Source organism: Rhamphochromis sp. 'chilingali' (assembly GCF_963969265.1).
Source record: "Rhamphochromis sp. 'chilingali' genome assembly, chromosome: 1".
In the NCBI taxonomy this organism is placed as follows: domain Eukaryota; kingdom Metazoa; phylum Chordata; class Actinopteri; order Cichliformes; family Cichlidae; genus Rhamphochromis; species Rhamphochromis sp. 'chilingali'.
The window spans coordinates 30,506,137-30,533,669 of NC_137929.1; the positions used below are offsets into that span (position 1 = coordinate 30,506,137).

The window sequence follows — 27,533 nt, forward strand, 5'->3', positions numbered from 1 at the left end:
TTATCTTGGTGTTGAATTCTTTATTTCATACTACCTGGTGGTGCAATGGTATCACTGTCATCTCATTGCAAGAAGGTGTCTAATTTGAAGCCAGCTGTGACCTCTCTGTGTGGAGTTTGCATGTACTTTCTGTGTGGAGGTTGTCACACAGTCCAAAGACTTACACAGTGGGTTAAGTGGTGATTCTAAATTATATGTGGATGTAAATGTATCCATGCATGGATACATTCAGGATTTTAGTCTAAAATAAAAAGCAAAACAGGACAAATCAGTTTCAGTTTGAGAAATTTATTTTTTACTGATTTAAAAAAGTATCATTTGGAATTTGTGGAAGAGTTATTTTTCCTGCTTGGACCTCCTAAAACTCAGCCCAAACCACAGGCTCCATTATGTGACATGCAGTTTGAGAGTGAGGTGAACAGCTAAGTTTACTTCGATTTCTGGAAGGTGCTGGGATCGGGTAACAGCTCCGCTGAGAAGGGTTGGTGAAAATGGACTGACAATTCAATTATTTATAAACTCACTAATTTCAGCACCAATGTAACAATTAAATTATACCAAAATTCTGCCTTCACTGTGCTACTGGTGCAGCAGATGAACATGACTGATCAGTATCAGCGGCAATAGTTATATATATGTTTGCACTTGAAAGTGCTTCAATAAAAGTCAACATGAAAACCTGCAGCCAAAGAAAATGTGTATTTAGATGCTTTTATAGAGAAGCAGCTTGTTTACACTGATGAAACTGAGTGATGCTGGGTATACATTTCCTTGTCTGTAAGGAAAATAACTCCCCAGCCGCAAAAATAGATAGACATTTGATTTAAACATGACTGTGTTTAACAGTGACAATGGGTCATGTGTGCTCTGAGGTGCACCTGTGGGATGAAGCAGAGAGTGATAACAGGGCTGACGGCAGCAGGTCTTTGTGAGGTGGGCTAGGTGACTGAGGCGGCGGTGGCGGTGGGGGAGGGGAGGTGGGTTTACCTGAGCGTGGAGCGAGGAGGGGTAGGTGAAAGCGGGTGGAAGGGCCGGCGACAGCTCCGCCGGGTACAGCGGGTATGAGGCCCACACGTCTGGGCTGCTGGGATAGAGAGCAGGCACTGTGAGCTCATCTGTGGAAAGAAGAAGAGGAGGAGTGGAGTGAGGAGAGTGGCAAGTGGATGGGTGGGGTGGCTAGAGAGACAGGGTGGAGGTGGCGGTGATGGTGGTGATTGTGAAGGTGGGTGCTGGGGGAATGTCAGTTGTCTGAAGTCGCTTCCTCTTGTTTAAACCAGAGACTGGGAGACAGACAGAGATACTCAAAAAAAGGGTTTTTTTAGAGGTAGGAGTAAAACTTCTGAAATTTGAGTTCATTTAGATAAGTTTTAAAATAACTACCCAAATAAAACTAGCCCAAATGCCGTTCTACACAACAGACCTTCTTCACAGTGGGTACTTTGATGTAATATGGTTGGTAAATACTGTTACAATAATCGTAACTGCAATCACATTACATATATCTACAATATTGTATGTTAAAGGCTGCTGTTAAAGGCTACATAAAGCTTTTGTGTTTAAGCATCATTCAGGCATCGAATAACTTCAAAATACATGAGAATAATAGTTTACTTTTTTGTTCATGATCTAATTATGATGAGGTGGTCAGGCTTTTCACAAAATGATTTTATTTTCTCTTTTTGATTAATACCTCCTGAAGAAACACAGGTGTTACTACTCACTGTAATTAAGGCTGCGTACATAAACAGAACAATGCCCTCATTACTGACATTAGTAACATCTGTGTTTATTTCATGTCAATACAGCCGAGAAAGATTTATTTTCTAAACTTGCAGCTTAACTACTGTCACGAGACAGAGACTGTCTACATAACTTTGAGTGTTTTTGTGGTTTGCTTCAGGCTGGAGTAAGAATGATCCATTCATTTTTCCGTAATAGAAAAAATGTTTCTCTCGTCAAAGCTAACGTTAGCTTTGAGGAAAGCTAAAAGCTAACAGCAATTAGCTGTTAGCTTTACTACCTACATGTCTAACCCAGCATTGCTTAAAATGCTCAAGGCTATCAGAGGCAGCTAGAAAACCCAATACTATCAGCCACCACTAAACTTCATTTACATGTTCCTACATACGAGTGTTTCCATATTATAGCAACGAGTCTGGTTCCAGTGATTGTAAAACACATCGTTAAGACGCTTGAGGCAAAAGGATAATTTACATGAGTTAAGAGGCTGCTCATCTCTGAAATATAGTTATGTTTTAGACAGAACTATGATGATCCTCTTAACTCAAGCATCGTGAACAAGCAATTAGCTAGAAAAGCTAACAGCTAATAAATACTGCATTTATTAGCTATAGCTAATTGCTACAGCTAATATTAGCTGTTCATAATAAATACAGTATTTATTTGCTATAGCTAGTATTAGCTTGTTGCTGAACTTGATGAAGTTTCTGCTTTATCATCCCAAGCCAACAGTACCTATGAAAGCCTTGCTTAGCTTACAACATTATTGTGAACGTAGCCTTAGCTTCCCATATGGAAAAGAAACAGAAAAAACTTATAAAAGACTTGCATCAGATGTGGCCTACCTACTTGAATCATATAAGGCTTATATGATTTACTAATGAAAGTGGCCACTTTCATATATTTTTTAGTAAGTATCCAAAAAATACAAGTTTCATTTATATAATTTTTCTGGGGATCTTATATCTGTTTTCACTCTTGTATGCTTTTTATACAAGTTTCACACAAGACAGATACAAACGTTATAAGATTTATATATATCTTTTCCATATGGGTTACACTGTTTGATTATGAAATTTTAACCCAGAGATTTTTAGCCTTAGTATTTAGAAAAATGTCTTTACTATAAATCATCATGTAAATATTTAAAATGCCTTTTACAGAACCAGTATGGTCTAAAGATGTTTCTTTTAACCAATGCAGTGAACTAATATTAGCTTCATTAGCTTCATATATAGATAGTTGGACCTGCCATCGCTTTAGCCAGGAAAACTGATGTCCATCAGCCACTAATGTTATTATCTAGTCGCTTCTGAAATGCAGGACCTTTAGTTTCACAAATTAAAAATTTCAAGGGGAAATTTTATTAATTCAAAATGCACATGTATTATGCAAAAACCTTGACAGTATCTGAGAACGGTCATTGACACTACATGATTAGATTTCATACTTTAGGAGAGGTTGAGAGGAAACAATGTCAGACATCATGATTTACTTGCTAAATCAAGTGCAAAGTGACTGTGAAAAACGAGCATCGGTGCATGAGTTAGGAGACGGTGCTGAGTCGTACAGAGCGGGTGAGCATTTAAAAATGCAGGGAAAAAAACACAGCAGCTCATTGGATAATTAGCAGATAATCTCGAGGAGCATTCCCTGTGCTCTCCATGTCTCCTGGTAACCATTTATCCAAGCATGATCACAAAGATGGCTGGTTTAAACATCTCTTATCAGGAAATGACAGCAATTTCTCTCCTAGTGATTACGTCACGGTTTCATTAATCGTTTCCTTCCATTTTCCTCCGGGGCCTCATGCACACACCCTTTCCCCGGCTATAAAAAAATAAAACGATCTAAGATAAAAGCAGCTTGGTCATACAGGAAGAATGTACTACCACAGCTGGCCTATGTTTAAACTATCAATAGCTGATTCTTTCAAAATCCTTAACTCTTGGAAAAATATTTAACCACAAGAAAAAAGAAAAAAAAAAAGGTGGAAAGTCGCATTAGCAAATTATTATACACACATTGTACTTGAAGACCTTGAGTCCAAGTTATTAGAGTAAACGGTTAAAGCTGAAACATGCTCTGTTAATGAATCACTAGTCTAACATCATCAGTTAACACATCACAACGACAAACAGCATTACACGCCCGCACAAAATTAACGTTTCACAGAGGGACAAATACGTAATGTTTAATTTAGGGGCAAACAAAACAGCATTCAATGAAAGAGACCTGCAGCAGACTCAACAGTCTCCTTTTCATGCACATTTACAACAACAGCACAGAAAAGCACCTCGATTACAAAATAATATCCTAAAAGGAAACAGCTGTCCAGTCCAGTACAGCCAGAGGAAGTAGCAATGCAGACGGACAATATGTAAAAGTAAGACAAACTCAGCGACAGGCGGGTAAACAGTCGGCGTACTCACATGGGTCTCTGCTTATGAACTGTGGCCCGGGGCTCTGCTGGGAAGGAGGGGGGTTGGGAGTGCCAACCAGCTTGTTTTTGGCCATCTTGGTGTTGGCCTTGGCGAACTCCAGCCGCAGAGTCTGGGGAATCTCTGGGTCAAATCGTACCCCCTGAGATTAATGAGACAGATATGTTAGCACAAATATTGTTTAGTGGAAAGCTTTTAGGACAGGTGAGTCAGAACTGAGGGAGCACACTGACAGGGGTAATGCATATGGACAAGTCTTTAAAAAGGAAATATGAAGCATTTTAGCCGTGAGATTGTATCCATGTCTTAGCACTGAAAGCAGGTGTCATGAGTCATTCATCCCCAACCCCCGGGCCACGGACCGGTCCATGAGTCGTTTGGTACCGCGTCGCAAAAGTTGAGTCTCCGGTGTGAAATTTATGGTTTTCAGGGTTTTTATCGTTAACTCTGTTTCCCTGGGTGTTGTAGTTGTGTGTCTTATTTTGAAAGAAATATTTACACGTTATCAAAGCGACCAGAGCGCATTAAGGGGCAGAGAGGAGGATGTTACTCTCAATGTTTTTGGCGTATTTCAGGAGGACGCTGCTAATAAAGTTACACAATTACACAGTGAATTCGCGTTTATTATTATATTTATAAAATACCAAAGTTTTTGTCTTGGCAGTATAATTTTATTCTGTTGTATTTATTCACGACACCTCAAAGGCCGCTCCGTGAAAATACTGTCTGACTACTGTCTGACATTAAACTGGTCCGTGGCGCAGAAAAGATCGGGGACTGCTGCATTAATCAAAATCTGAGTTCTGCCATATCTGATATTCAGGGGTGCTTGAATTATGTTTTCATTATTATATGCAGTTGTGTTGAGGAATAATATTTCCTCAACACAACTGCATATAATCAGATTTATTGTTGTGATTAAATCAAGTTCATTTTCACAGCTACTATAACTTCTACATGCATGTTGTTGAATAGTAGACAGGTTGTTGTGGCACAGACAGAATACTGGAACCATGGATATTTCAGTTCTTGCATTTGGTTTCAACTTATCTTAAATATCGACCGTTTACATATTTAAAATGTTTTTTTCCTCACATACTGCTCCCAGTCGAAATATAAGCACAGACAAGCTGTTTATAACGTTCTTATCTGTCTTTTGCTTTCCTGGAAGGTTTAGTGAAGTGAAATTAGCGCATGATCAGCATATGATGACGCTTTATGATGTTAAAAATGCAACAGCTAATACCTTGGTTTGGCAACCGTGCATTAAAGAGGCTGACCAAATAAATAAGTCTGCTCATCAGTGAAGCGATGATGTTATAAATAATAGGGAGCGACTGACAGACGTGCCGCCTTGTGCCTTTAAGTAGTGACGAAGCAGACTAATTTAGCCCACAGAACTTATTAGATAACGCGTACAGTTTCCATTGCTGCACTTCCTGTCTTGTTATCTGTTGTTTAGCTTGATCTGGAATTGTCACTTTGTACAGTACAATTTACTGCTGAAATCTTGGCGTGACGAGAGCGTTTTCATTTGTTTAGCCTTTGAAGCTGCTTATTCTGAGCGACACATGCAATGGGAAATCAGAACTTGATGACACAAACCTGGCTGGCGCATGATGTCATTTACAACACAAGCAGACAAGCCACAAGGCCCTCACTCTGTTCCCCACTGAATGCAGTGTAATTTAATACCATGACATCAAATACCCTGACATACGTCAGGCATCACCGCTTAGAGTGAGCCAAACATTTTGGCGAATTCTTGAGATGCCACTGCTCACGACAGGCCAAAGGAAAAAGCTGCCCTGCCATCAGATCTTCATCAAACATCTCCACATATGGGGATTAAAAAAACAACAGGAATGTGGCATCGTCAAAGTTGCTATTCATTTACTCCGCTTGGACACATTTTTACCAGGAACTATAAACGCCCTGAAATTAACCTCATTTGATTGCCTGTAAACGATACAGAAAAGCACGAAGGTCAGATCAGCGGAGGAGAAAAGCAGCCAGGAGTGCAAGTTCTCGGCAGCAAACGAGAACTTGCACTCATCCCTGCAGGCTCGGGCGAAGCAAGGCTGAAACAAGCAAGGGATGACTCTTCTCATGAAGGGGAGGGAATTAACTGGGATTGCCTCGGCTCAGCGCACTCGCGGCTTCTGCCAGTAGAGGCTGCAGAGGTGTAATAAGCTACATGGCAATAATGAGGCCCGAGCACACCTCTGCTTGAAATGTGTTGGAATATCTACCTCGAAATGTCTTTTTATAGCACCTTCTCCATGTAGAGCTTTGATTCTGACTGTTGGAGGTAATTCAGTTTTTTGTTTTCGAGGCTCACAGCTTGGAGGGAATATAAGAGAGCTACTATGATAGGAAACAAATCCCCAAATTCTCCCACAGTTTTCTGCGTCTTGCCCATATTTCAATATGCAGATGGATGTTTGCAGAATCTGGCTTATCTCCATATGACCCCCCGGGACGTAGCTTTCCCTGAAAAACAAGAGCAGCGTTGAATTCTCAGCCCCACTGAGCCCTTCTACGGAAACAGTCTCGCTGTTGTTGGCTCATAATAAGATGATAATTTTTATCCTTTGTTCAACTCTCTGCTCTACCTTTGACGAGCACCGATATCTCGACATCTGAGAAAGCTGACACACCGCTCGCGCTGTCACGGTCCCACTTAAGAGAAGGGCCGTTAAAGTGATCCGCTGCCTTGATAAAGACATCAACAAAAACTTAAGAGGCAATCGGAGGAGGGCGGTGCATGGTGAAGACAAAAACAACAATGGAAAAACAAAGGTGTAGGAGACAGGCGGCGTTCATTACCGTCCGTCTACACTTTGTTTCAAGAGAGTCGAATAAAAACCGCGTGAGAAGATGAGCTCTGTTTTGTGTTAGAGTCTGCCTCATCAAGGCTTTCTACTGAGCCACATTCTGAAATACGAGAGATTAAAATTAAACCCTAGATCAATATCTTCTATTTTTATGTGGAAGAACAGCTAATTTTCTTCTGACCTTGCAGGATCTCTCGCAGAGCTTAAAGTAAAAAAAAAAAAGACTTTATTTACTCAAACAGAAACATTCAGACACACGCTATTTTAGAGCAGCTGTGATATATTTGCCTTCGCTGCTTCACTTTTCAGCTTTTTCCTCATGTGATAGAAAACGCTTTTCCCCCGCTTTCAAATACATTTGCACTAAAGGCAGTAAAAAAAAAAAGATGAGATTTCATGAGAAACACTAGAGCTGAGCTGGAGCACAACGAGGGCATGACACTTACGTTCAAGGCATTCTTAGCAGCCTCCGCCTCTGATCGACTGTCAAAACTGACAAACCCCACTGGCTGGGGAGACAAGGAGACAGAACAAAAGAAAGAAACATGGTTTAAGGCAGAAAACTGAGTCGGCATTTCTGTCTGAGTGACAAAGACATGTTTTTATATATATATATATATATTTTTTAACATCTTAGCATACCCCACCCCCTACCTCTCTGCCTCCCTCTCCCTCTCTCCTGTTTATAAAACCATTGCGACAGAGCGGGGAGGGGGAGGCGGAGGGCGATTGGAGGCTGGACGCACTTTCATTGTAGAGTTCATCATTCGGCTCCCCTTTGCCCAAATACGGGCAATGCAGGAGTGAGAACAAGCATGTAAGAGTTTAGTGTGAGACAGGCAGAGAAGGGAGTAAAAGCTGAAAAAGGAGAAGAAGATAGAAAGGGAGGGGGGGGGGGGGGGGGGAATTTCAAGGGTTAAAGGTGAAAATGAAAGCAAGTGGGGCAACGGGTAGAAAAAGTTGGGGGGTTTTTTCTTAAAGACCTCCTCAAACAGGCCTGTCAGTGCAGCATTTTCTCATTCGCATCTGTTTCACCCACACTTGTTTTATATTCCAGCGACATCGCTTCAAAGCCAGTAGTAAAGGTGAGGAGAAATAAAACAGGAAAAAAAACACACACTCACAGGGGTGTAGGTGCGGCTGCAGGATTTCTGACTGCAGATATGAACAGAAAATACATATTTTTGTCTTGTATGTGGATGGGGACGTTGGGAGAAGGTGGTGGTGGTGGAGGTGGTGGTGGGGGAGAGATTGCAGAAAACTCTAAACATGTTATTCCCATGGGGTCACACTGCTGCGTGTGATCTGGAAAAGCAGTCTAGGGTTATGGGAATTCTGAAGAAGTGCAGTGGAGGAGGAGGAGGAGGATGTGGAGGAAAAGAAAACCCCCGAAAAGTAACACAAAAAGAAAAGAAAGACTAAGTGAAGACGTCAGGAGGAGGAAGCATAACAGGAATATAAATAGAAAGGCTCTGAGATCAGGCTTTTGCTATATATGGACATGGCTGGGAGTTCTTGGACTGGACATGGCTGGGAGTTCTTGGACTGGAAGAGAGAGACGGAGATCGATTGATTTGCGTGGCCATTGTCATTAACATTAACAAGGAGGAGAGCTGCTCCAAACAAACCCTGAGGAAATGGGGGGCAGCACTTTGTCTTAACATAAGCATCAGTTCACAGCAGTTCTCTCGCTGAAGATGCCACTTAGGCTGGAGAAACATCGCTCCGAGTCACAGTTTAATCACAAAGGTAAAACAGGTTGTGAATTCCATCATAGTCTAAAAGCCAAATATTCTCCAGGGGCTGAAAATTAAGCTAGTGCAGTTTCTCTAGTGACCACTTGAGGCTGCCAACAAAAGCGAGTCAATCCCCATAGACTCTCATGTTAAAATGTCCTACTAAACAGCATTAAATAGCATCTTACAGCAAGCTGTTCAAGTCTCGGTTCATAGTTTCTTCCTTCATAACAACTATATCATACATGATGTTTTTAATAATTGATCCGTCTCGATAGGGTAAGGCTGAAACTCAGGGGAGAGGCTGCTTCGACTGGCAGGTGTCCCAAAACAGGTAGCTGCAGCTTGGCTAACTTAGGTGGAACTATCTGACAAACAACACAGTCTGCTGTGAACAACACCAAAACAACAAAAGTATCGAGCCACACCTTTTAATCTTTGAATTCGGCCACTTTCAGGCCCACTGCCACACGTGTATAAACCTTGACTGTAAGAAAATAACTGGCAACAAAATCACCAAACAAGTGAGAAGAACCGTTAATGCTAAATTAGACTTCAATCATAGATACATACATTAGAATGAGTTTTTCTGAATGCACGCAATAGCAGTGAAACAAAAAGAGAGAGCCTAAAGCTTTCCTTTGTACTTGGTTTCAGGAATAGTTTTAAGGTATTACACTCAGCAAGTTCAACCCAAATCGCTTTAAACCCTTCTAATGAGCATGTCATGTCTTTATGAGAAACAGTGTAAAGTGGCAACAAGTAAGCTGACATGAAGCTAAATTGCTCCACTCTGGACGTGGACACCTGCCAGCTGGGCTCATTTTCAGTCCCGCAACCCTGGAGGCAAAACTCAACCATCAGTGCTGCTCTTGTCAAAACGCTCACTTTGACACCTCGAAACTCTTTCCCCGTCTCTCTTCCTCGTCCTCACACAGCCCACCAGTCGACTCGCTGTAACTACAAGCACTACATCCGACTGCCAAAGGCAAGTTGGTGCAACACTTTTCCCCTCCTATCGTTCTCCCTCCCCCCGGAAACCTTTGTTATTTGTTATTTTCTTTTCTATTAAAGGCACTTCCTGCTAATCCTTCTTTCTCAACAAGCTAAACACACAAAGAGAGAAGAAAAAGATGCAAAGGTGTCGATGAGCAAGAAGTAATGTGGACAGTAACAGTGTGACCAGAGACTGACCGGCTTCATTCAGGAGTTTCTTTGAACACAACACAGATCCAAGACTTGTTAGCATACCTGTTTAGAAGTGAGCTTTATCAAGGAGCCTTCATAGCCCTGAAAAAAACAGAAAACAAAATGTCAGAAATACACATAACAAAGCAAAAATTCAACTTTAGTGGCTAAAAAGCTGCAAAACACGCAGGCTGCTTACACTTACAAAAGCTTTTTTGCTAAATTACTCAAAAATGTTGGCATGTTGGGGTCACGGAGGACTAAGCTTGGCAGTTTCACAGGTCACGGCGCTCTTATGAAGACCATATGGACTAGATTGTTGTGTCTTACCTGATTAAGCAAGATTTACTGCTTTCAACACTCGTGATGCAAACCATTTACTCAGAGCACATACCATGAACATTGCTTAAGTGAGCGATTAGATGCATTAATCACTTAAACAGCGCTGCTGCTGCTGCTGCACCATTAAGGCGCGTTAGTCTTGGTCGATAGTTCAAAAAGCTTGCAACATCTACATGTATTCACCTGAACTAAACTCTGGGGGTCTGTGTTCTTGCAACAAAGTTGGAGCTTCTGAGGTGAAGCAAACAGCTTTGTTTTTGTTTCGCAGGCATTGAGCCATTTTTCCATGAGACATAAGCTTCTCATGGATCAAGATGTGATTGAACGTCGGCTTTAAGAACACAGACACTTGAACCTCGCGGGAGAGTTTCCATTGCCGTTTATTTCATCACCATTAATGGAGGTCCCATTGACTGCTGGAAAGTAAGCTGCTAAGAATAGCAGCAGGCCATCCATTTAAAACATACAAACATACCTTAAATGGTCTGAAGAGGAGATAGAGCTCCCGCGGTTTAATATCCAGTGGTAGCCCACTGACAAATAGTGTTCGGACCTGAGGAAGACACGAGAGAGACAAAGATCATGTATTTTTCATTAACCTCCACCAGTTATAAATAGCTACATTGCCTTTCTGACAATAACAGATGAGGTTAGGAGGAAAAAGAACAATGAGCATGAGTTAAACAGTTACCGAGGCTGGCTTTACACTGAAAGATAAACTTTTTAAATCCAGATACGGGTATCTTTCAGCTCTGCAAACACACTAAGACACACAGTGCGTTCTACAGTAAGAGCATTGTGTTCTCCTGTGTAATCTACAACCTGCTGTGTTTTATGGTAACCCTCCCTCGCAGCTCTAGCCTCTGTTTTACATTTGAACTTTTCAACTTTTCAACTTGAGCTGGCATTGCTGGGGAATTATAATGTAAATGTTAGCTACAACAGACTAAATGGAAATGTAATTGTTGTGGTCCACAGCCCATAGTCAGAGAAGGTGCAAAACCCTCAGGGTGCAAAATAAGAATAACTACAAAAGTGCTTTCAGGGAAGGACGGGGTTCTTATGTTATTACATGCGATGATGATGAGGAGGAAATGCACGCAGCGTGATCGCTGGAGGTGTGCTGAAGGTAAAACTTTTTAAAGCTTTTCATTTCAAGTGTGGAATCTCTAGTGTTTTTTAGGGTTTTTTTAGAGGATACAAAGTGCATAAACCCCCTAAGTGTCAAACCTTAGATGATAAAAAATAGTTAGGTGACGTCAAAGAAAGAGATACCAGACATGCTTGAGCGGGGGTTAACTCACCTGCACAGAGACTAGCAATAAATCTGGAAGTTACACAAGAAGTTTGGTACTGCTGTCAGATCTGTATAATATATGTAAAGCAAACCTAAGCAGCAAGTTAGCTTAGCTTAGCATTAAGACTAGAAACACAGAGTACAACCTACTATGTGTTTGTCTGCAGATTAGGTTATTAATACTTCTGAAGCCACTATATTGATCTCGTTTCTTCTAAATGCTTTGCATGGCTTGACTCTTGTTCAGTTTGTAAGCATGCTAAAACATACCAACGAGTCCAATATTGATTTCCTTGCATTCCTTTCACAAGTTAAATGTTTAGTATGATAAGGTGAGCACCTCACCAAGGCCTCAGTCACACAGGCCTTTGCTTGCTGACAGAACATTTAACTAAACAATACTTCGTAGAGATTTCCTTCCTTTCAAGATTCATGAATAATTAATACCATCCTGGTTTGGCAAAACAATAACAGGAGTTACCTTAAGTTAATTAGTCAGGCTCGCTATACATATCAATTATCCCTGACATGGAAACAGTATTGATCGAATGGTTGGGTGACAGATGCATTTGTTCCACATTATTGTTCAAAATAATATTTCTAGTGACGCAGAAGGGGTGTAAAAGCACAAATCCTTCAGTTATGCAATCGGCAACCTGGCTACCAGATCTAAAAAACAGATGAATACAGCAGTAGCCCTGTAACACACATTAGCCCCAGCCGCAACATTTATGAAACGCAGAGCAACACTATAGGATGCAGATGCTGGGATGCCCCACCACAGCCCGTGAATGCAGATCCCGTTACACTCTGGAAGCAGCAAAACAGTGAAAGTTCTGTTAGTTGCATGTAATTGTAGACACATCTGCCCTTAATGAAGGGTCAGTCCAGGAGATGTTACACATCTGTCTCCTATTAATGCAACAGCTGTACTTTTGCTTTTAACCTCCATCAAGCTTTACAAAACAACAAGCAAACAAGAGAAAGAACTCCCTATTCTAATAAAATGTTACAAAATTAACTGGCTCATACGGGGAATAATGGGTACTTTTAAAACTGTTTAATTGATTGAATGACATCATCGGCCAATACTGGCCTGTTGTGAATGTATTGGTATAGGTTATTTTTCTAATATATATATATATATATATATATATATATATATATATATATATATATATATATATATATATATATATATATATATATATATATATATATATATATATATATATAGGTGTGCCAGCATGCAATCTAAGAAAACAAATCAATCCTGACTCATACCTGGAACTTTCACCGAATGAAAGATCTTGGTTCAGGAAGACAAATGCTTCAGCGCACAGAAGACAATACAATCAAACAATGCAAACACACACCCCTGCAAACGTCACAACATCCCACAGCATGATACTGTAATCTGATTCTGTACAGGGCCCAGTTTAGAATAAAACCGTAGCTATGCAATTACACAGAGTATATTCAAAGCTCCCAGATTCATTAGATAGTGGATTCACAACTCAGGGGACAAAGGAACTGCTGAACTCACACGGCACCTCATTCCCACATGTAACCTGATACGCAACAGTGAAGCCAAAGGCAGAGCAACACACAAACAAAGGAGCTTAGCAACTAGGAGAGCGAGAGCTGGCGAGTGCCAAACCACCCATCCATCCGGAAGAAGAAAAAAAAGAGAAAAATCTCACCTCAGCGACTTTCTCACCTTTGCTCTTATCTTATCTGAGCTGAGCTGAACCCTGCAGGGCCGTCACTGCGCTCTGTCTCTGGCAGTTCTGTTTAAGTAAACTCAATTGAAGGTCTCCTTATATGGAGTTACATGGGAACAAAGAGTCAGAAAAGGATGGTATCAATCAGACACAAGCAAGGTCAGTCTCTGACAGCTGTTGAGGCTGATAAAACTAATAATGCCGTAGTAAAAAAAAAAAAGTGCTGTAAAAATAGAAATGGTGCTCAAGCTCTAAAAATCTAAAAAGAATAAGAAAAACTCTTTGAGATGAAGACAGATAAGTCAAAAGAAAGACACCAAAGCTTTCAGATTTGAAATCTCTATCAGGGACGGTGTTTGTTTTCTCTGTCAGCTTTGCCGTTACAGTGAGCATTACTCTGCACACGACCGCAAAAATAGATGCCAAATTCATCCCAAGTGAACGACGTCGGGCTTTCGCACCGACGCGGTTAAGACGACAGATTTATACGACGCTCTTTTTAGGAGTTGTAATTTTACTCTAGGTGGAAAAAAGCCAAGAGTGAACGTCAGAATTGCACACGTTAAGAAAATCTTAGTCGTCTAACCCTTCCTTGCCAAGCTTCCTAAGATCTTATCTGTGATTTAAGTCCTGTCTTCAGCCTTGATAATAGCCACTTAGGAGCTGGATGTGATGCACGAGTAAGACAAACACAATGACTCCTGTGCACACTCGGAACAAAAGGACATTCTTGGCTGTCTTGAACCTCATTCCTGAGACTTCCTGACGTCAGCTGTTATGATATATGATCATTTTTTCCGGTGTGTGTGTGTCCAGCGTGGAGCTGGCTGCACACACGCTGGATACAGGATGATTCACAGGTAAATCTATCAGCTGCTCTCTTCTTCAGACATCTGCTGCTGATTATAATATCAGTCTATATTTATGCCTCTATCAGGTTGGCTTAAAAGAAATAAATAAATAAAGGGAGGGAGCTGTAAAGATGCTCCCACCAGGTAAAGTGAGACATCAAACTTTCATGATGCAGTAAACTAAAGCGAAGGTCAAGCCGGAGGTTGAGCAGATTGTGCAGATTTGTAAAAAAAAGCAAAGACAAACCTTCGGCCGCTGTTTTATTGGGTCTGTTTTTATTGGTTCCCCGTGAGTCACATACCTATATTTCCATAGTGCTGAGTGGCCTGGTTTAAGCCTTTGAATCGCTGACCATTTATGGCGTGCTCAAACACTATCACGCAGGCAGGTTTCGATCAAAAACAGCAGTCCCTACCTACCACAAGCCAGCTGAGTACTTCCCAGCCGGCGTGCCAGTGCAGTTCCCTGGCAACGCCTTAGCGGTGCACAGCAGAGTGCAGAGCCCCAGGCCAAAAACATCAGATTCTATTAAGGCCACTTCTGCAGCAAGTCCTAGGGGATCTGTGCACCTCTAATCAGAGATCTTTGACTCAACAAGCACCGGGTGAGGTCATCACCCTATTGATATGCTATCATTGCCGTTGTTGCATCCTATGGATGGAGGGAGGAGCCTGTGCTCATAATAAGACTCAAGTGCTGTGTTGAAGAGGAAATCTGTTTTGTTGTTGTTGTGGGTTCAATCATTATTTCACTATGATTTGAAAGTCTTTCAGCTGGCACTAGTATTTCAGCATCAATCTATGACAAGTATCAAGGCTAGCTGGATCTCTGTGAGATGTCAGAAAACAGTAACACAATGAAATCACGATTTCCTAGATCATACGTCAACATGTGCATGTCCCTTATTGAAACAACAAAGATATACTGTATCTGTGTCTTTGTATATGAAACTGGGAGATCTGGATGGTCGAGTCAGGTTATTCAGATTTATTATTTCTGTTAACAGTGCCATGCATTGGGTTAAGCCCCAAATAAATACTTTATATTTTGCTACTCTCAAAGAATTTTCACTTTGCTTATATTCCATAAAATAAAGATGGGCAGCTCAAGAAAAGATCACTGCTCACCCGACCCCAAATTACTCTGAAATAACAATTTATTGGAGACTTGTGGCATCCTAGCTTGCATTTGGCAGATCTTGCACTGGACTTCATTTTTGTTTATTTTCTGGTGGCGATCCACGCAGAACTCTGTAACAAACTCGGGGAGCATTTGCATTTTTTCTACTGTTAGTCTAATCTCACACACAGTTTTACTCTACTAAGTAGTTAATAGTTAAACTGCTGTTGGAAAACAATGGAAATACACACTTTAAGACATGAACTAGGTTCTTTTTGATGATTTATGGAGTTTTCAAATATTAGGAAATCATAAAAATAATCAAACCTTTGCACACAAGTTTTTTGAATCAATAGTAATAATAAGAAGAATGTTTTCGTATGACTGAACCAACAAAAGGCCTCAGACGTACTTCCACCAAACAGCCACAATTTTATGCAGATTTAATCACCAAAGCCACATCTGACACCACAGCTGTTTCACAGCCATAACCATGACTGAAGGCAACACCAGTCGAAATGTGTACAAATGAACGTCAAATTTTCTCCAGTGAAGACGCTGCCGTTACGAAGAGGCCCGATTTGTCTAAGTGGACAACCCCGTAACGTATTAATGTGTCATTTCTATTCAGCTTACGTTGTAGACTGTTAAATTTGTTACAGCAATTGCCTGAAATGCCTCATTATATCCGGCTGCACTATGTGGCTCTCTCACATATTTGCCCTGACTTTAATTGAGTGCTTTTTTGACCGCTCGTTCTGGCTGAAATGAGGGACGCGACCTTGGTGCAATGTGAGAAGATTACTATGTGTTTCGTTCTCCCTCCCTGCGCGTGTGCGCGTGCGCGCTCGACAGCCAAGTTAATAAACGGAGGTCCTTCGAGCCAGAAGTGGCAGGACACGGCTCTAACCTTGAGGAGAGGGTACAATAGCATAACGTAGCAAGTGTGCATGCAACAGTGAGGCGAGTACCTGCACATGAAATAATAAAAGAAGAAGGAGAAGAAGAGAAAAAAAAAAGCTCAGAGGAAATGTTTCATTGCCCGTCCACCACGCGGCTTGCTTTCAAATCCACCCGAGTCCTTGTTCTCTGTGACCGAGCTAAAAAAAAATCAAAGTGAACCCGTAAGCCCACGTGAGCACAGGGCAGGTTGAGTTTTCTTGCATCAGATGAGCACGGCGTGATTAAAACCCAGCCCGACTGACAGACTCCCACACCCCCTGAACTGTCACTGCTCCGGCTTGACATCACTCTCCATCATCCTCACAAGTTTTTCCTCTTCATCTTCTATCAGGGAATGTGAGGAGTGAGCGACCGCAGGCCCGGGAGGTGTCAAACAACCATTAATGGATGACTCGGTTTTGCCTCTTAATCGCCAGGGTTCAACGGGTCAAGTTTCACATTTGGGGTCGGAGGTCACAGATTAGCCCGGGGTTACTGTGCACGTCTGGGGTCAACTGTGAGACTGAGCACACTCCTAACGGCTTTGTTTTTCCTCTGTCTCTCTCTCTTACTCCCACAAGTGCTTTGGACGAGCACTTCCTGCTCAGTAAGGGTCTGTAAATGTTCCAACAGGTTAACCTTTAAAAGACATTTAAAACAAACGGCCTAGGAAAAGCGAGCAGGCGCCCGCTTCAGTTTTTCCTTCTTTTGCTCTTTTCTTCCTCCCACCATAACACTTCCACTAGCTTTTAATCTAACTTAGAAAATAACCTCTTCTCTTGATCATGCACAGATGTCTTTTATTTCTCATCAACCCAACAAACGACCCATTCAAAGAGTTCATCAAAAGTCTTTCATACAAACGCCATTCTCGTCTTTCCCTTTGTTATCTGATGACACTCGCTGAATGGACTTTAAATTCCTAAGTGCTCATTAACGTGAACTAATCTCCGCATCAGCCTTTCCCGGACTTCCTTTGTTGTCGCCTACCTAACAAGGATACCTTAGACTGTTTAGTGTTGTGGTTGGTTGGGTGGGCAGAGGGTTAAAGCGTCTTGCGCAAGCGGAGGAACAAAAAACAACAGGAGGATACTCAGTCATCCTCGGCGTCACCATGAAGAAATCCTAGCCTACTGCTAACAAGTCGTTTCCTTTATGCGTTGCAGCTGTTTCTTTTGGTTTGTCATTGATGGCACTAAGTGATCCCATATTTTCATCTGCAAATAATGACTGCTTTTTATCCATCCGTCCATCCATACAGCTTCAGCATTTTTGGTGCAATTCATTGTTTTGAGAATCAAAGGTCAAAAAAGGAAGGCATGATCGCAGAATATTACCCTATAATAAAAACCACAGCAGCTTTTCTTAAATCTTTCAGCAACTCTTTACAATTTTTTAAGCATTTGGACAACACAAAGGGTTTGGACGTGTCAGATATTGGCCACTAACACCGGTAAATGGTTTTAACCAACCAACAGAGAATGTTAAAGACTCATATAGGCTTTCTAAGACTGATACCAGTGATTTAAAATTATAATATAATAGATGATTTTTTTTCTTTCAGGTACATTAAACAAACAGATTTCCATATTATGTGTAGTTATTTATGAGTATTTACTAATTACTCACAAGTAGGGCAGTTGCAGAGCGCCCTGTAAAGGACAAACTATGCAACATCAGCACTCATAACATGGTTGAACTGTGTTTCTACTTTTTCTTTTTTCATCACTATTATAAATGTCAGTGCTAATATTACTGGCAAATAACTACTATTGGCCAATAATATTGGCCTGCCAATAATCAGTCAGGCTGTTGTACATGGCATCTTATTTTCCAAGATGGTCAAACCAACAGGGCCACGGTGTTATCAGCCAATGCAGATATTTAGCTGATATCTTGGGGATATCTAGTAAAAACACACAAAATCCCAAACATAATTAGTTTGCTAGCATACACAACAAAACAAATAATACATTTTAGAATCTAGAACTAGAAAAATACCATTATTAATTATTAGATAAGTCATTATGTATTATATTATATTATATTATATTATATTATATTATATTATATTATATTATATTATATTATATTATATTATATTATATTATATTATATTACAGTAAATTCTGAAGTCCTACAGTCAGCAGCTTTACTGTGACAAGAGAAAAAGCTAGTTTGCTATGGGTAACATTTTCTCTAGTTTTTTCAGGTCTGACCTTGGATTGCTAATTCTTGCTGGTCAGCCAAAGGGCGGCTGGCACGCAGCTGCATAGTCAGACTGGCACGTTTCTCCCTGGCTAGATTGTGTCTTTAAGGCTCTTCCATGTCCATAAATGGTCCCTATGTTCAGAGATCTCTGCGTCAAGAGTCCATGGCCCTGAGAAGGGATAAGGAGTTTGTCTGGTGGGACTAAATTGGGTGCACGGGAGGGGGGGTAAAAAGAACGGAGAGCTATGAAAGTGCAGAAGAAGAGAGAAATTATAAACAGTTACTGGGGTGGAGGGAGGGAATGTGGGAGGAAATGAAAAGAGTACGATAAGGAGGTAGCAAGGGAAGAAAAAGGGTGGGACATAGAAAAGGACGGAGGGAAGGAAACAGAGGGGAAGGGAGATAAAACTGTAGAGAGGGAGCAGGAGAGGAGGTGGGGGGGCTGGTGGCTGGGCACAAAATAAAGAAAAAATGTAATGCGCTGGGCCACCATGTGCTGCCAGCCTTGGCATTGGTTGTACCAGTCTCTGGAACTCTAGTGAGGGTATCAAATGCCATTCTTGACTTAATTTTCATCATCGGCAACCCCTCGCGGCCTGTGAAGGAAACAGACCACTGCCTTCAGGATAGAAAGGTTTCATCCCAGCATAAAGGTGATCACTCAGAACAACTTTGCATCGATTGGGAACGACCCTTCCTTTTAAACTGGATCAAAACCATTCCAGCAAAATGCGACCTACTGCAGAAAAAGCACTGGACGGCCTCATCGTACGGCCCTAATTACTTTTGTTTCCCTTTAATTTATCGAACACCTGAGCTGAGACAATGTGGAGAGCATAAAAGGAGAGCGAAGGCAGGTGCAAAGAGACAAAGATGGGATACTGTATACAATAAGGCAGATAATTATAGCTCATGAGTAAGCAATATTAATCAGAGGTGACAGATGAAGTGCATAAACACAGTATTACCAAGCAGAACAAAATGGCTGGCGCTGTCTAGGAAAAAAGCGCACGCTTCCTTCCGCTGTGCAGCATGTGATTTATTTCAAAGCAAGTGACAGGTAAGGTTTTTAAAGAGGAGTAATATACATATAGAGGTATGTATAATTATCCACCTGGATACAGTTATTATCTCTGACTTTTGTCTTTTCCCCTCACATCTGTTTTTCAGGCTCTTTTGCCAGCCGGCTGCTCCTGACGCTGAGCCTTGTTGTTGTCTTTTCAAATACCTCTTGTCGCGCAGCTGACAAACGGCTAAGATAAGATGACAATTCCCTTGGCGCTTTTATAAATAAACGCCAAACTATCAGACGGGTAGATAGAGCAGGGTTTTACTGCTTGCCTGAGCCTGTATAGGGATTTTTTATCGTGTATATGTCTATATATCTGTCTGACATAGGCTACTTCACAGACAATCCTTTGGATGTTTTTTCCCTATCATGGCCACTTTACCCTCTATACTCCCCTCTGGTCATGCTTCTTGTCATAGAGAGTTAATATATCCTTGTGCCCTTTTCATAGATACATGCACATGTACAGACCACACACATGCCCACGCCACCGCGCTTACAGACTGGCACCGGCCTTCATCCGCTTCACCGTGCTTCTCCAGCAGCGTAGCTCCCCACCTACATCTCTTCATGGAAAAGGTCACGGTGGCCACATGACCTGCTATTTGAAGAGGACCTGCTAGATACCCAAAGCAGGCCAAGCACAATCCAATTACACCCCAGGGAGATACGCCACATTTGCTGAACTCTGCTTGAGTGATATTCGGTTTCTCTTCGGGCACTTGTAAAGATCCACTTAAATGTTTATGATCAGCTGGGAACAAGAATCAACAGATGTCTGACAAGTTTCATACTTCTGCTGCCTTTGGAGTGTTACATCCGGGGGAGAGACAGCTCCGCTTTCATGTAAACTACGATTTCGAGTAAGAGACTGTTTCACCTTGTGGAGGAACAAATAAAAAGAGGGATGTTCTGTGCTCAGTCATTTGTCAAAAGGCAAGAGGTTGGCTGGTGGACCTCCAAGTTTGGTGTGGGGAGATTCAACTTAAGTAAATACACTTTAGCTGGAGGGCAACTGACATCAAAGAGGTGAAAGGTCAATCTTCATTGGGTGAATCGGTCAGCTACAAAGCATTCCATGTAGTCATACATACACCTTTTCTCTCTGTAGTGAACTGCCTACCAAGTGCTAGAAAATCCAGGCGAAAGATCCCCATCAGACCCCAGAGCCAAAGGTTACGTGTAACAAAGAGAGGATTTTGTCTCATAAACTGTCTATAAGTCCAAACATGGTCCTTTCTCAGTAACAGAAGACCAGAAGACTTTATTCAGTTAATAGCCTTAATTACTAACAGATAATCAGTGTTGCAAATCACTAAAATGTGCTCATTGTGCTTACATGTGGTTTTCAAATAGGGTTGCACACAAATAACTGCCTCACTTCAGTAAATAACATGCCATTTGTCAGTATAAAGATTTTTTGCATTGCCTAAATGCTCAAAAACAGCAATTAATAAAGATTTAGTAACGTCTCCAGAAAATTTCACAGTCACTGGATTCCAACTTCTATTTATTTTCCCAGCAATCAGGTATCCGACTGATCAATAAATCAGCTAATCGTTTATAAACTGATGGGATTAATTTGAGGTGAACTGGGTTGTTTCTTCAGTGTGCCCCCGTTGTCATGGACCGTCTCCTTCCTGATAACACATCTGGAATTAATCACTTGAACTCGGGGTTTTCTGAGTACACTCCACATCGCTGCCGCCGCCGCGGTCAAGACTACAGAAAAAACACGCTAGGCCGATCTATTAAAAGCATCTTCGAGTCAAGCTTTGGAAAACCCGCTCCAGGTGTCTTGTCCATACAAGGTCTGGAAACCGGACCTCGTTCAAACTCTTATCTTTTGACATTCACCAATAAGGCGACGGCGTGTCACCTCGGCAGCATCGGCGAAGTGAAGTGCCACAGTACGCGAAAGCATCCAGAACACCTGATAATGTCGCTTATCAGAGCGGCTCATGAGATTAGATGCTGCCAGGCCCCCGAAACCTGCATACCTTTCCTGCAACAAGACCATGTTTGGTGAGCGGCGGTCCGCAGAAGATAAACATTAAGCATCGTCGAGCTTTCGTGTACACAGACGACGGCATGCGGGGTTGAGCAATGAAGCGGGCACGAGGAGCCGAGCTCGCTGCAGTGCTTTACCGGTGCGAATCAGTGATCCATTGAGTCACATACTACACTGCCCAAGAGGAGGGGCGGAGAGCTGCTGCTGCTCAGCATGTGAGAGTCATACCAGCAAGGCTGTTAAACTTTGGCTCTCTTGAGGTTATAGTTTATGGTTACCTCTGTGGTGCTGTTGCTGGCATTTTTATGCTTTCTGCATCAAGTGAAGGGACATTTGTGCAGACCAGACTTTCATGCAAACCCCCCCAAGACAAGTGAAACTAAGTCAAAGCGTGAATTAGTCTGAGTACATCCGCACGGGCCTGCAAAAAGCTTGAATATGTATCTGCGCTTGTGACAAACTCCCTGCTCCTCTGCATGCAACACACACCGTTCCACAAAAGATAAAGTGGTGCTGTCTGACCTTAACGTTAATTCACCCAAGTAAATGTAAGTCCCTGCCGGTCTGGATGGCTTCCAAACATTTCCAAAACCATTAGATCTGTCTGGCTATTAGTCTCCTTTTAAGGTCTCTGTCTGCCTGCCTTTTACACAACCTGCACCTCATCTCTGAGCTTATGGACATCACAGAATTTTTAATAGCTGGGTAGAAGTTTGAAGCCTTGTGTCTTTGGCGAACTACAGCTGCAGCTAACACAGCTTATTTCCTCGTAGACCTATCCTGCAGTTGAGATCTTTGAATAATCTGAAGTCCTCATTTAACTGTTTGGTCTTAGAAAAATGATCCGTAAGCGGCGTGACTGTAACCGAGTGTCACGAAAGCAAAAAGAAAAGAAGCAAATCCTCACATTTTGAAAGCTTTCGTGCTTTAATATGATCAGTCGCTCATGAGAATGAGCAACTAAACATTTCAGCTACAAAAAGCTTGTGTCGATAGTAACAGATCAAGTGCTTTTCTTGTGTTTTGCCCTATTTTGGTTTAATTATAGCTGTGTTGTGCTCAACTTAATTCAAAACAGGCAGGTGCTTAAGAAGGTGCTTTAGACAAAAAACTCAAGTATTTCTCTGGCGTCAGCTTCTGAAATGTGAGTATTTGCCACTTATGAGACTTTTAATTGGACATATTTGCAGTTTGTACAGTTAGATGGTCATACACAGACATCTTTTGGTGCTGAGTAGTCATCTTTCTTTTGTTGAATATGTTCATTTTACACGGAGTAGTTGTTTTTTATTAGATTCAATAACAAGAATACCCTCAGGGCCGTGTACTGGTTACAGAGCCCTACTTGACTGACGTGTTGTTAGTAAAAGGAGAAGGTGACACAAGCTTTAAACTCAAACTCCCTAACTTCAAGAAATCAGCTCTTTGGTCTTTACCTCATCTGTGTGGTGCTACAGCAGTTCCCCCGCATCCATAGCAACCTCAACAGTGGACCAAATATGGTATTACAGCAGGCTGGCTACATCTCACTATTCAGTTACAAAGTGTCTAACGCTACACTGAGACCTAATCAAATTGCTCCAAGAGAAATATCTGATATAATCTGATACACCTTCCTTACATCACTCGACTGCGGATGTGCAGAGCTCTGAAATAACAAGTCTGTCATTTGAAGAGAGATTCATCTGAGCCAAAGAAAATCGCCTCATGCAAGGAGAGCCGTTACAGGCTTATTTACCAAAGAGGAGATATTGTTGGGCCGGATTGTGCAATGTTTACAGAGGAGAAAGGGAAGAAATGAGGCTATTATAGAGATAGAGAGGAAAACATACTTTGAGAACACGTTAAATGGATTTCCACCAAATGTTTTTCTTTCTTTCTTTTTTTTTGGGGGGGGGTAAACAAAGCCATTCTGTTTGTGTTTAGATGTAATTAGAAGAGGCTATTCTTGCTCCACTGTAATGCAGTGGGCTCTCTGTTACAGCCTGCTATTACCTACATGTTGCAGCGGCAGTTGTTTCAACTTCAATTGCTCCCTCAGCTTCAGTGAAAACTAATTCGCCCTGGCTCTGAATTCCCTTTACTACTGCTTTCCAGTGCTGTGTGAAGTCTGGCTTTATTGTACAGTAAGACACAGCTAGCAATGCCGTAGCACAGCCAGGAAAAACACAATCCTGACTTCAAAGTTATTCGAGACTTGCTAGTTAGTGATTCATCAGTGCTTCGTGCCCTTCCCTGTTCTTGCTGCTGTTTTTAAATTAAAAAAAAAAAAGACGGCTAACTTCAACAAGGCTACAATACAATTTAAAGAAAAGTAGAGGAGAGACGTAAAAGTGAAGACAGGTGAAGAATTCAGTGCAATAACAGCGCATTACCTGCAGGAAACCGGTGATAGATGCTGTTATGAGCGAACCATACAGTCGGTCTAATAATGTAAACAGCAACACTGGAAACTTTTATGAGGTAAAACCAGATTACGGCACAGAAAACAAACAAACCAGCATACGAGCTACACCTTAATGAATACAGGAGTGGAGGAAAAGAAGCAGTCGCTGTTAGCATGACTCGGTTTTTATTAAGGATGTCATTACGGGTCAAGGAGCCACCCACAGTATCACAGACAGACGCTCGAGCACCTCGGGCTCGCATACGTACCTCCTCCTCGTGGTTGGTGAATTCACTCGGCTCGTTTTCTTTCTCGGGTTTGTTGTTATTCATTCTGAGCGGGACTCTTTCTCACTTTCACTCGGACGGCTCTTCTTTTCTTTCCTTGTTTCCCCCTCCTCCTCTTCTCTCGCTCTCTCTGAATCTGCTTCGCGCTGCGCTTCTTCTCCAGGACCCACAAATTCAAAGCACCCTCCAACAGTCCGCGCGCGAGCCCGCTGTCCCCCTACTGACCCGAACTTCCCACTAATTTGGCCACATCAATGATGACGGATAAACCTCATTAATTTTATATATATATATGTACATATATATAATTACAATAATTCGCTGCGGCTGATGTTGCTGTTGAGTTGGATATTCCTCGGCATTCTCTGGAAAGCCTTACTTTTCGTCTTTTTTTAATTAGTATTATTTTTCCAGAGCCTCTTGCTGTTGCTGTTCCCCAAATGAAATACAGTAATGTTCACCGGACCGCGCCGCGAGCAAACTTCTCTACCCATCTCCTGCGTGCGGCAGGGGAGGGGAGGAAGAAAGGGAGGCGGAGAGCGGAGGGGAGGGAGGGGTTTGGTGTTGGTTGGGTGGGATGCACCCTCTGCTCGGCTTTATCAAGATTTATCAAGTGCTGCAGGAGCTTCAGTGGAAAATCTGTACCAATCACCCTTTGGACCACATGAATGTTATATCTGTCACCACAGCACATATTCTTATATGTCCTGGTTTTATCCTTTGTTTTGTTTTTCATCAGCTGCTCTGGGCCTTTATTACACGTGCATGTTCTTATAGTGTGTGTTTCTTATATATTTACTCAATGTCAGAGGTGTCAAACTCATTTTACATTGTGGACCACGTACAGCTAACTTTGATCTAAAACTCCTCTTCCTGTCAGCCTATAGAAGTTTAACCACACATTTAACCCCACTTTTGTTTTAATAAAAGAAAAAGAAATATGTGAAAAAATAAAAATTACACAAAAGGTTCTGTTAGCTACGTAAGAAATGTGGTTATGTTTGTATTTATTTCTTTGTTTGTTTGTTTGTTTGTTTTTACTGTGAAAAAACATAGGAACTTGAACCAGATTGGAGTCTTTGGTGGATCTGTTCTGGCCCCTGGGCTTTATGTTTGACACATCTGCTGTATGTTTAAGTTGTGATATTTTATATGAAACCAATTAAGCATAAAGCCAGGAAAAAGTAGAACTATTCCCTTCAAATGAATCTAAATTGAAAAACTGATTTTCCTCACATTGTGTATAAAGAATATTTTTTTCAAAAGTCTTTCGTTTGGTAATGTCCAGACCTTTATTAGACCTCTTGAGAACATTCATAAACAAAGTATGGACACAGTTAAAAACACAGTCAAAGTATCTGGGGAAATCACAGACTGTATATAAAAGATGGCATCAAACACTGTGACATCACACTTTGGTTCGTCGGCTTTTGTTATGAAGCATAATCCTCCACTGCAAAACATGAACAAGGTTTACAAAATAGTCTTAATTTATTATTCAATATGAAGTGAAGCGGGTGACTTAGCCTATAAACTCAGAGGTCAGAGCAGAAAGCTGTTTTCTGATAAACGTGTGTATGACAGGAAGTCTTTTTGCAACTACAGCTATCACCACCTGGCTTCTTTCAATAGAAAGCAGATTTAACTTTCTGCACTGGCTTCATTTGTCAGAGACAGAAGCTACATTCATGTTTATGGGTGCAGCCACAGGTTGTAAGGGATTAATCACATGGACACAGGTACTTGTTAATTAGTCCAAAAATAACATACAAAAGGCTGTACAATTAAGATAATCCACACTATCACTGGATAAATGTATAAAAAATGCTCCAAAGGCTCTAAACACTACAAACATGGACAAAAGGTCAAAAGGAGTTCATGGAGCCTGGCTGACACCTAGCAGCCTAGTCAACCACACACTTAACTTTAAAACGATGTAAACTGATCAAATGTATTTAAAAATTCAGTATCTGTACAGTTGTTATGTAGGGAAAATATGTTTTTTAAACTATGTGTTTAGTTTTGTAGTAAACTTGGGCCATTTGACTAGAAGTCTACAGGGACTGACTCACGTTTGAAATCAGCCTCAAGTGGACATTTGAGGAACTGCATTTTATGACTCTAAAATTTGACTTCAAGGTTGCTGTTGGGGATTAAATTCAGCTGAAATGATTCAGCACTCAGCAGTACTACTACATGCATGTTTATTGTTTTTCTTCCCCCCACACACATCTATACATGTGAGATGTTCTAGTCACTCACGGTGACCAACACTTTTAAGTCTCACTCACATTCGCACCTACAGGTGCTTTTAGGACTGCAAGATGAAAACTCATATAAAAATGAATCACCAAGGCTCAAAGCCAAAACTTTATTGCAGTGGGGAAACAGCACAAATCAGCACACTGCTGTGCCACTGAAAGTATACACGAGGCGTGTGAGATTGTGAGACAGTCTTTTATACTGAGTCTTTATATATTGGTACTCGACACATGAGCAGCCTTGTATAACCGTTAAACCCTGATCAGTAAGCAGCTATTACTCGTAGTATATTTTTCAAATGCGTCTTCATGTTGCCATATAGTTTTATGCACCATAGTTTCAAAGTCACTGATTTTACTGTATGTCTATAACCTGTTGACTTATTAACCAAGTTGCACTGCAAACATGGTGAGCATAAAGGCATGCCCACTCAGGAGTATTTCTCCCCTCTTGAAACGCAGAAGTCAGCAAAATTCATTGTCTGCAAAGCAGGAGTTACAGACAATTATCAACCTGACTGCTTAATAAATTTCACGTGGCTCTCAGTTCATCAGTTCAAGGCCTCGGAGGGCTTCTGCCGTTTCACCCGAACGGTTCTTCTCAGAGTTAGAGCCCGTCTCCGTGTGGATTTACAGTGAGCAGGTTGAAAACAAAAGAGGAACTGGAGATAACACCTGTAAAGTGCTCAAGATTGGAGCGTGATTAGTTGCGTCACTTCACGGTGAGCTCACTTATAACCTCAGGGTGCAGGGGTAAAAAACAACAACAACAAAACAGCTAAACCCTGGAGGTGTGGGAATAATGTTGCGACAACAACAACAGGAGAAATACTAAAAGTTAAAATATTAAAAATGTCACTGGTGTTGCCTGCTGTTGTCTACGGTGAGGGCTGCAGAACAGCCTTAAAAGCGGCGATCAGGTGACAAGGCAGCCTCGAATTGTTTTTACCGTTTCAAAACATTTATTTTGAGCAACTGCCTCACTTTGTATTCCGCCGTGAAAAGTTCAGGAGCTGACAGCAGCTCCGTCGTGGGGACTTTGACTATATGTTGCGTGACACTTATTGCACAGGACAGGAGCTCGCTTTTT

General features: G+C 41.5%; 1 protein-coding gene across 2 annotated transcripts in view; it reads right to left on the bottom strand.

Annotated features, from left to right (window-relative positions):
• The window catches only part of LOC308386805 (RNA-binding protein with multiple splicing-like), a 40,592-nt gene extending 15,900 nt beyond the window's left edge, over positions 1–24,692 (bottom strand). The window contains exons 1-6 of one of the 2 annotated variants that reach the window (XM_080866601.1): positions 24,165–24,692; positions 10,760–10,837; positions 10,006–10,044; positions 7,465–7,527; positions 4,173–4,323; positions 988–1,115 (exon numbers count right to left, since the gene is read on the bottom strand). In XM_080866601.1, the coding sequence (XP_080722727.1) occupies positions 988–1,115; positions 4,173–4,323; positions 7,465–7,527; positions 10,006–10,044; positions 10,760–10,837; positions 24,165–24,227 (522 nt within the window). In that variant the 5' untranslated portion in view covers positions 24,228–24,692. The remainder of the gene's footprint in view (positions 1–987; positions 1,116–4,172; positions 4,324–7,464; positions 7,528–10,005; positions 10,045–10,759; positions 10,838–24,164) is intronic. The other variant, XM_080866600.1, reaches the window with a different exon arrangement.
• Positions 24,693–27,533: the final 2,841 nt, after the last annotated feature.